The sequence below is a fragment of the Alligator sinensis genome, unplaced genomic scaffold (assembly GCF_000455745.1).
Source record: "Alligator sinensis unplaced genomic scaffold, ASM45574v1 scaffold607_1, whole genome shotgun sequence".
Lineage (NCBI taxonomy): Eukaryota > Metazoa > Chordata > Crocodylia > Alligatoridae > Alligator > Alligator sinensis.
In genome coordinates, this window is record NW_005841935.1 from 1,787,148 (window position 1) to 1,797,797 (window position 10,650).

At 49.5% G+C, this 10,650-nt stretch overlaps 1 protein-coding gene across 1 annotated transcript in view; it reads left to right on the forward strand.

Moving 5' to 3' along the window:
* LOC102369974 (S-adenosylmethionine synthase-like) overlaps positions 1 to 10,650 on the forward strand; it is a 43,828-nt gene that overhangs the window by 25,737 nt on the left and 7,441 nt on the right. Inside the window, exons 6-7 of the mRNA XM_006019670.3 lie at positions 5,482 to 5,700; positions 6,945 to 7,127. Of these exons, the coding sequence (XP_006019732.1) occupies positions 5,482 to 5,700; positions 6,945 to 7,127 (402 nt within the window). The remainder of the gene's footprint in view (positions 1 to 5,481; positions 5,701 to 6,944; positions 7,128 to 10,650) is intronic.

A 10,650-nucleotide genomic window follows, 5' to 3' on the forward strand; every position in this document is an offset into this window, starting at 1 on the left:
CAGGAATGCGGCCACCAGCGATCTGGGCGGCAATGCCACATTTAGGTCAAAGTCCTGTGGGCCCAGTGGACCTGCATCACAGACCGCAACCAGTGGTCTGGGGCTGCCTGCAGGACTATACCCTTCATGTGGCAGCTGGATTGTATCCTGACTGCAATGTCTACTCGAGTACAGGTGGCTTGCTGGAGCCTCTGCCAGGGCCCAGCAGTGATGAGCAGTCTCCATGGGAGGGCCCCTTGGGGCACCAGCTGCAGGTCCTGGTATGCTCCCTGCCCCAGGCCTCATCTGACAGCTTAGGGAGTCCAGGCCAACACATGCCCCACCAACTCTGGACTTGCACCCCCAGCATGGAGGACAAATTGGGGATGACTCCAGCACTGAGCAGCTCCAGCTCCTCCCCAGAGAGGCCCACTGTATGGGCAGCAAGACGCTGTGCTTTTACACCCCAGGACACTGCAAGCAGCTGTATCACCTTGCTGCTGGCAGGGACAGAGTGCGACCATGAGGGCTGCCTGCCACAGCCATTCGGTAAGCCTTGCACTGGGATACAGGCTGGGGGGAAAGGGGGTACTGAAGCCACCTGTGCCTGCACCAGCTCACCTGCACACCACCCCACTCCAAGCTGCGTGCCTGAAGCCAGGGGCCCTCCCTTCCCCTGCCTGGGCAAGCTCCCCACTGCAGTTCCCCCCACAACATGCAGGGAGGTGGGAAGCAGAGCAGAACTTTGAATGACCAGTGCCCCCTCCCCCTAGCTAGGCAGCCAGGGACTTGTCACATACAGAGAAGCTCATCAATGACAGCAGAAATGTCCCCGGTCACAGGGGTCAGGCACCTGTAGTATAGGCAGAGATACCCCTCCAAGCAGCAATGCATGTTGAGGGGAAGTGTGAGATGGCCTGGGACAGTGTCAGAGCTCAGGACCTCAAGCTAGACACCATGGTGGTCAGCAGCAGTAGGGCATAGTGGGTTGGGCACCCCTTAATCCACTCAAACAACTCATTGCAGCACGCCCAGGGTACTCTCAGCTGGAGCACACCTGGGATACAGGCCACACAAGGCAGGGGCCTTGGCCCAGGTTGCCTCTCTGGAGAAAGCCGCTGGAGGAAGGCAGGGGCATTAGGGTTACCATACGTCCATGCTTTCCTGGACATGCCTTCTTTTTTGGCCCCCTGTACTTTGTCTGGGTGGGTTTTTTAAACACAGGCAAAATGTCTGGGATTTCCTCCCTGGGTCTGTTTCAGTATAGTTGCTGCTAGGTAGAACTACAATTTCCAGAATGCCTAGTGTGGCGTGTGTGCAACTGAGAGCTGAGTTTACAATTTTGCTTTGCTCCACTTGTGGGAGTAGTGGGAGGTCGATCTGAGGCAGCAGGGAGCGGAGCACAGAGGGTTGGGAGTGGGGTACTGGCAGGGCTGAGGAGGCAGGGGGCTGTGGGCCGGAACGAGTGGCACTGGCAGTGCTGGGGATGTAGGAGGCTGCGGGTCAAGAATGAGGGGCATTGGCAGAGCTGGGAGGGGGCATGGGGCTGCAGATCAGGATTGAGGGGCATGGGGGTGGGGGCAGGTAACTGTGGGTTGGGTGTGCGGGACACTGGCAGCACCAGAGAGCTGCAGGTTGGGAGTGAGGGGCACCAGCAGGGAGGTGGGGGGAAGGGTACTGCTTTTTGAGTGAGGACCACTGACAGGGCTGGGGTCAGTGGGTCAGGAGTGAGGGACAGCAGAGCTGGGGTGGGGCTGGGGCTTGTCAATGAGGGGCAACAGAATGGGCAGGGCACTGGCATGTCACTGCCCCCCCACCATCATATTCCCTCTGCCCCGCCCCCAGGTGTCCTCTTTTTTGGACCTGGAAATATGGTAAGCCTTACCAGCTCTATGTCCCAGCTGGGCAGGAGCCCCTCACTTCCTGATCCTGGGCAGTGTGGGTCTGGTGCCATGGGACTAAACTGCCTGGCCCATAGGAGAAGAAGGGAAGTTGGCCCGGAGCTGCTGTGACAAGTGCTGGCTGGAGCCAGCCCTGGCCTGGGTAGGGGATCAGGAAGACAGGTGGCCTGTAGCAAGTGCCAAATAGGCCACCTGCCCCTGCAGAGGGAGTGGGGACAGAGGGCTCAGCCAACAGCCATATGTGGCAGGGCCCACGCAGCCAACTTACCATGGTTCCTAGGTACCTGTGCACGCACAACCCCTGATATGAGGCTGGGCTCCTAGCACACAGCTCCTCAGTGCAGTTCATGTTTTCTATGAAATATTGCAAACTCTCACAAACAGCCTCTCTGTACTTGCTCTGCAGGTCCAGCAGCTGCACTCAGGGAAGTACCACTAGCTGCTGGTGAGGAGGTGCCTGCAAGGATGCCATCACCATCTGCCAGCAACCTCCGCATGCGCTGCCTCCACCAACAGTGCACACAGGACCACACGCTCCTGCTGGACTGGTTGGTCACAGTGATAGAGGAGCAGCTGGCAGACTCACAGGCCTGGTGAACCCCAGCCTTAGAACAGAGGTGGAGAGGAACTGAGGACTGTGCCTCCTGGGACAGGCTCTTCACCCTCAAGAACAGGCACATCGCCCTCCTTGAGAGGATGCTTGAGGCCCAGGAGTGGCAGGCTGCCATGGTGGCCTGGGCAATGGAGGCAACGGAGGGGGACCACTGGGTGCTGGACACCATCCTGGACCTGTTGGTCACCTTTGTGCCAGGTGCAGCCCAGCCCCTGGCTCCACCTAGCACCTGCCCATGGCCCAGCTCAAGCCCCCCAGTGGGCCTGGGACAAGGTCCAGCACCACATGCAGCAGCCAGGGCTTCCTGCCTCTAGTCCTGAGCTGGGTCCCCCAGCAACTTGGGCCCCCACCTGGCCACTCCCTGCCACTCTTTTGGGCACCATGCAGCCCCTGAGCGAAAGCTGCCTGCAGTGGGGCCAGCTCTGTACGAGGGCCTTCCTAGCCCTAGTCCTTTGGTGGAGGAGGAACAGGCTGAGCAGCCTGGACAGTGGCCTCCCACACCCCTGGCCAAGCCCCCAACCCACTGGTCTCACCATGGAATCTGCACCTGTGGTAGTGTGGGCAGAGGCTGGGGTGCTGGTCACCTCTCCCTGGGATCCGCCCCATAGGCACCTCCCACTGTTCCTGCCTGCTCCCTCGAGAGGTCATACACCACATTGTACATAGTTGCATGGGAAAGGTGCTTTAATGGTGGTGGGTGCTGGGGTTAGGGGTGAGGTCGGGTGCTGGGGAGAGAGGGTGAGGGGGAGTCTGTAGTTGGGAGTCTGTTGCTTGAAACTGTCCTCAGCATGCATGGTGTTGGGGGTGCACTGTGGGCCTGGGCTCTGTGGCTGGCCACTTGGGTGCCCTACTGCAGGGGGTGCAGTAGGAGATTGCCAGCACTGCATGCACATGATGCCCTGGCCCCCACTGCCGGGTGCATGGCTTACTCAAGACCTCGGGTGGTGGTGGGGGGCACGGGGTGTTGTTGCTGCTGCCACAGCTGGCACTCCCACTGCCATCCTCCACCTGCCATGCCTTCCACATCCACACATGGAAGAGCTCCCCCCCGGGCCTTGCAGATGTTATGCGACACACAGATTACAGCAATGACCTGGGGGATATTGGCCTTGGCAAACTCAAGGTGGGTGGTAAGGGTGTGGAGCGTCCCCTTCCGGCGACCAAAGATGCACTTCACCAATGCACGGCTCTGGCCCAGACACCTGTTGAAGTGTGCCAGATGTGGGTCAAGCTGGCCAGTGTAAGGCCACATGAGCCATGGCAGCAGCAGGTAGGCAGGGTCCCTGATGAGGGGTGGTGGGATGCTCATTGCCCAGCTGCAGGTCTGGGACACCTGGCGCAATGCACTCGCTCCCTACCAGGGCTAGCAAGGCAGAATTCTGGAAGATCCAGGCATTGTGGGCCCTGCCAGCCCAGTCGGTGGCAATGCTTGTGAAGGTGCCTCAGTGGTCCATCACAGCCTGAATCATGACCGAGTGGAAGCCCTGCTAGCTGTAGTATGGGCAGTCTCCCTGGGGCAGGCAGGTGATGAGGATGTCTCTCTCATCTGGGGCCCTGATGCACTGCAGAAAGCCCAGGGCTCAGAAGCCCACCACCACCTCCAGGGGGTTGGTGACCCAGAGCAGTGTGGCCCAGCACATCCTGGAGGGCACTGCAGACTTCCAGGATGGCTTCCCCAGCAGGTGCCTTGCCCACCCTGAATAGGTGGCCAATATACTGCAGGCTGGCAGGTGTGGTGAGTCTGAGGATGATGAAGGTCACTGGGTCACTGGGCGGTGGCGGGGAGGTGCATGGTGGTGGGCTGGCGCTTCAGGTATGGGCCAAGCTGATGGAATAGCTCCTAAAACATGGCTTGGGTCATCCAGAAGGAGTCCAGCCACTGGTTGTAATCCCACGTACACTGGATGATGTGGAGCCATAAGTCCCGGCTGGCAGGGCAGGCCCATTTGGTGGGGCCAGAGCCCCAGGAGCTCATGGACAGCGCTTATGGTGACATCCGTGTGGGGGTTGGTGTCCCTGCCAGGGTCTGGGAGGTGGCCCAGGGGCTGGTATTTGATGGCTCAGGGGTGGTAGCCCACAGGCAGGGCCATCGGCACAAGGGAGTAGATACGGTTGAGGCCCACCTGAGCCAGATGGCAGTTATTGGTCACTGCAGCTGCAGAGCATAGCAAGCACTGCACCACAGTGGCAAGCAGAAGCCTGCGGTGCTGGCTGTCATAGCCATGGCCGGGATGTGGAGCAGCCATGGTGTGCTGGGCACAAGGTCTGGGGACAGTGTCCTAGAGCATTGTGCCAGCAGGCTGCAGACTGCTCTAGGTCAGAAAAGCATGTGGCCAGGAAACAAGGCATGGGGCAGCCTTTTAAAGAGTGCATCTACCACCCAGGCAGCTTCAGCCAGGATTGCAGGGGGGCAGAGCAGGGCAGGAGTAGGCCTGGACCTACCTACTCACATTAGGAGCAAATCTGCACCCGATGGCACATGTGTAAACACATTCCCTGGGAAACCTTGCTGCAACTTATTTTATTGCATAGTATCCCTAAGGCACATTAATAGCATGTGTAGATGCTCCCCTTCCCCTTCCCCCCACCCTTGTTCATAATGAACTTCTTTCAAAGATTAATTTAGCTCTATCTGAAACTTCAGTATTTTAAACTCTCTTACCTCACTAATTTACCTGTGAATGATCTTAATACTTGCCAGTTGAAATCTCAAGCGCTTGCTGTTTCATTAAAGCTATTTTGCTCCTCAGTAGCCAATTACAGATAAGTATTTGTAGTGACCCTTCTGTAAAACCATTTCATAGTGGTAATTTTGGTGTCTCAGTTAGTTATATCTGCATGATATTTGTGATAATCTGGTATCCTGTACCTTTTCTAATTAATTTAATCTTACCTACTACTTCTGCCACACAAAGGAAATATGAAGCTGGACATTTGGATTTGATGAGGGGCTGCTGGATTTGCATTTCCATTTGTGGATTTTTTCAGGTCACAATGGAATATAAGGAAACCAATGGAGCAGTGGAGCCAGTCCGTGTCCACACAGTAGTGATTTCTGTACATCATGCTCCAGATGTGTCTTTGCAACAAATACGGAATGAGCTAATGGAAAAAGTCATCAAAGAAGTTATTCCAGCAAAGTATCTTGATGAAAACACAATCTACCATCTTCTTCCAAGTGAAAAGTTTATAGAAGGTGGTCCCAAGGTACATTTTTATTGAAAAGTTTATAATTTAAATGAACTGAGATGATCTACTATGTCTTTCCAACTGCTCTCCTTCAAAAATTTAATGAACTTTTTTCCATAAAAAAGTACAGGTATGAACTACAAGGAGGCTTTGCTTGCTTTTGCTTATGATTTGTCATTAAGAAGATGTGAAGAGGTTAGCATCCCATAACAGTTTGGCCAATCAGCAGTTGCAATGGAGGGGATTATTGGATTATTTTATCTATGACAAAATATACTTTAATAATTACAAAATAGTCAAACTATTAAACAAACAGGCTCCTAAATTATTTACCAGAATTCTAAACTTGAAGCCCTTACATTTGTTTTAAAATACTTGTAATTTAAGCACAAAGATTTACAAGTAACTAGCTTGCCGAGTTAAAGCTATCCAGATAGCTTTAACGATCTACAATTTGAGATTAAGATGAATGCACCATGCATCAGTGTTCCAGTTATCAACACGGTGCAAGGTTGTGACAGGCCCTTACATGAGGACAATTAGGCAAAAAGAAATGAATAAACACATCCTCCTGACTGGGCATACAAGTGATGTAAGGAATGGTCAGAATAGCAGGCCCTGTGTCCTGGAACACACAGAGGTGCTACAGATTCTATCCAGGGAGATCACAGTTCCTTATGGGGGCTGAGTAGTGAGCAATGTGCCTGTTCTGTCTCAGAGCAAGAAGGCCTCTGTTCCCTTCAGCAGTGTAGTCTCCATTTCTCTGCAATGTATAATCTTGTCCATCAGATACATGTTATGCTATATATAATCAATGAGTCTGTTAATTTCCTTAGGAAGGTTGTGATTTCCCACTGCTCTCTGCCTTCAAGAGGTTAAGTAATCTCATAATTTCCAAAAATCAGTACTAGACATGGTCAGTGACCAGTAGTTTGAAAATTAGGATCACTCTTGGATGGTGCAAGATGACTTACAAAGAAAACAGGTTATATTGAAACCTTCAAAAGAACTGGGCCATGATCACATCAATACTGTATTTTAAAAGTTATTGAAGCACAAGCTTCTAGGTACATCTCAGTCCATATAAGATCCCACGTGGATTGCATCAAGGAATTGCCTATGAAGAGGTGCACGGTAACACATCAATTGCATTTGTGACAAAGACAAAATAGACCCAAGTCAGTACCTCACCAGGGTAATGGAATTAGTTTAAATATAGAGCCTTTTTCTGTCAAGTTAGTGTATCATGGTTTGTCCTACAGAGCGATGCTGGACTGACTGGCAGGAAGATCATTGTTGATACTTACGGAGGCTGGGGAGCCCATGGAGGAGGTGCATTCTCAGGGAAGGATCCTTCCAAAGTTGATCGCTCGGCAGCATATGCAGCTCGCTGGGTTGCAAAATCCCTAGTGAAAGCTGGTCTCTGTAAAAGAGTATTAGTCCAGGTAAGAGAATAAGAGCAAAATTAGCAACCTGTATGAAACGTGATACATGGTTTCTATTACCAATAGGTATACTCCAAGTTGCTTAACACTTTGCCTTACAAGACCATGCCTTCAATTGCTTGTGGCTTTGTCATGCTTAAACTACTTGGTTGGCCTTTTTTTGTGCTAAGTATCTGCCTAAAGCTGTTTTTCTTTTCTTTTCTTTTTTTCTTTTTTAAGCTTCAGCAAAAATGTTTTAGGCTCCTTTTTGACAATGCTTGAAGAAAAAGAGATTGTTTTTGTCCATTTGAAATTCCTAGGTTTTTTCACACTTTGGTTCAGCAATATTTTGCGGTAGAAATTGGAAATTTGACACCAGGTTATCACATCTTACTGTCAATGACTCTTGGCTCTCATGAAAGCCCACACAAATTTAGACAAGTTACACACCTTTGAAAACAACTTTGAAAAATACCACTGTGCGCATGCTCAGTAGAAGTGTTTGCGGCTCTCAGCTAAATACTAAAGATTCCGTTTGCAGTGAGCATGCTGCACCAGGCACATAGTTCCTGCTGTCCCCAACGATTGAGCATGCTTTATTTGAAGGCTGTAGTAGCTAAGCATGACTGGCATTGGCTGGTAAAGGCCACTACAGGAAGAACAAGTGCTTAAGGTAGAAATAACCTTTCCAGTGCTCTGTTGTTTCCAGCTGTTACCCAGGCAATTCAGAGGAGGAGAAGGCAGCCTGATTGGAATGAGAAAGTAGTAGGAGCAGAGAAAGGATGGGTAGATTGAAAGCAACATCTCTGAAGCTGAGAGATTATTATAGAAAAATGGACCTGGGACAAGAGCTTGTAGAAACCTGCTTGGAACTTGGAGAGGGGAGATTGAGAGAAGTGCCAGGAACTTGATCCGTTGTTCTTGAAAGCTAGTAGTAGCACTTTTGTGAATAACCCTCTTCTTAAAGAGCTAGTGTAGGGCTACAAGTGTGCAGTAAGGCAATATGTAGAAAGGTGCTGCAAAACAGAGGGACAAGCAACATGTTGGGTATTCAGGAATAGATGATGTGACCTCCTAGAGCAGGGGTTCCAAAGTTTTTATACTGTGGCCCGGCAAACCGCAGCCTGGAAGTGGCTGCGGCCTGGCAAACCATGGCCCAGCAGTCACAGCCAACTGTGGCTGGAATTTCTGGCTGGAAGATAGGTAAGGATACCCCCTGCCCCTGGGCAGGGGCAGGCCAAACCCTGCGCTACCGTGGGCCCTGCAGAAGAAGCCACAGTCTCTCTGTGGGGCTCTGGTGGGCCGTGGTTTGCCGGTCCATGGCCACTTCCGGTCCAGCAGCTGACTTGGCTGCAGACTGGCAGCCAACCTGCCATGGCCCAGTACTGGGCCGCAGCCGGGGGATTAAGAACTCCTGCTCTAGAGAATACCTTCCTGTAATACCTCTAATTCACTGATTCTCAACCAGTGTGACATGACAGTGCCTTCAGATACTTTCAAGCATGCCACAGGGCATCACAAGATGTTAGCACTGTTAAGTGTGAAAACATGATTCACAAGATAAACCCAGAAATTTCAAACAGGAATCCATAGTGTTAATACCTTTCTGATCTGTTGTGGTCTTTCCAAATTCTTTGCAACAGAAGAATTACTCTATTCTTTTTTCTGTAACCAAAAAAATGCCAGATCTTAGTTTGAACTCCTTTTCTGAGGGGTGCCTTGAGTCTGAAAAGGTTGAGAGCAATTGCTCTAATTGAACATGGATTTCCTGATTCTCTGCTGTCTAGCAAATACTGTAAACCCCAATAGCACAAGGTCTCTTGCTGTCAGTAATGATTGGTCCACACAGAAGAAATCCTTTGAATCCTACTAGTAATTTGTTACGTTCAGTGGTAAGTCTGTTTATCTAAATATCCTGGGGGTCTCTAAGAATCAATATGTTGCCATATGATAAAATCTGTTTTTGAGATTAAAAAAAAATAACCTGTCACATTAGAAGGATATTAGGAGAGCAAAGTCAAGCATTAAGAAATTAGGAAATGCCAGAATTAAGATTGTCCCTACAACCTTGATTCAGCTCCATTGTGCAAATTCATTCATCACAGTTTTTAGTTATATGATTTTGTTCTATTTTCCCCCACAGTATCCCAACCTCATTCATTGGTGAGTCTGGATAATGTTCACTTAGTGGATATTTCTTTTGTCTCCTTATTTGGTGTGTGGCCCAAGGCCTTATCTCTTACACACCATACAAATCCTGCAGTAATTACAGAATCATTAGCGCCCTCATGAGCTTATATTATGACACTGAAACTGTGGACAAATGTAACACTAAATCATTTTAAAACCATTTTACTATTTGGGAGCATGCATCAGCTGAACTGATGTAACTTTCATTTCTCTTCTTGAGGTGTGTACATCAGTTCCTTTTTTCATTATTTAAAATGCTTTATTGCTGTGACATCAGAAGTGCATGGCTTTACAGCACTTTAAAAATGGGAACAGTGCTTTAAATTAAATGAGGTATTATTACATTTGGAGTGCTGTATTTTACAGCACTTCAGCAACCTACAGTGCTTTAAATAACTTCTGTACATTGGTCAAATTTCTGACCAGTGGAGAAGCCCTAGGAGACTGCAGAGTACCTCTTAGCCTGGAAAGTGCAGAGAGGCTCAGAGACCACCCCACTCCCAACACTGCACTTCTGTTATGTTTAAGAGCACTGTAACTTTATAGTGCCATAAAAAGTGCTCTAAATTAGTGTTGTAAAACATGCATGGAGCACTGCTGTACACACGTTACTAAACTGATATTATTTTAAGCCTGAAGGAAACAGGTTTTACATTACAGTGGTTTAACTTCTACTTACAGTGAACAGATGAAACAGTTGCAGCAAATCTGCTTTAAAGCATTATCATTTTAAAGTGCTTTAACAGTTCATTTGCCCACACCCTCATATAGTATGGGAGGACTTCACCAACATTAATAAATTATTTTCACAACACCACTCAGAAATGAGGTAAGGCTATCCCCATTTTAAAGCTAGGTAACTGAGAAGATTAAGGTCAGCCTTCTCAAAAGTAATGATTTTTTGCATGTCTAATTAGAAGTGTCCAAGGTTTCGTTTTTCAAAGTAACTAGCATCATTGTAGCACTCTGTTTAGCACCATGCTCCTGCTGACATCAGTGGCACCAGTAGTGCTTAGTACTGTAAATCTGACCACAAGTGGTGCAACCTGAAAAATGAGGAACTAAGTTGGCAGCTGACTACCAGGAGTTTGTCTGAAGTGACTTGCCTAGCATCACAGCAATTCAGTTTTAAGAGGCAGGGATAGAATCCAGTTTTCCATGGGGAAATTCAGGTATCTTAGCTATGAAATTTCCTTTCTGTTCGTGTGAGCCCCTGCCTTGGACATTATGCACATTCCAGCTTTTGCAGCACATGAGACCAAAGTCCTTCAGACAATTCCCTCATTTGCTACACAATTCTGATTCATTTTCCAAGCACCATGACTTCTGTGCACTGAAGCAGGGATGCTGTAGG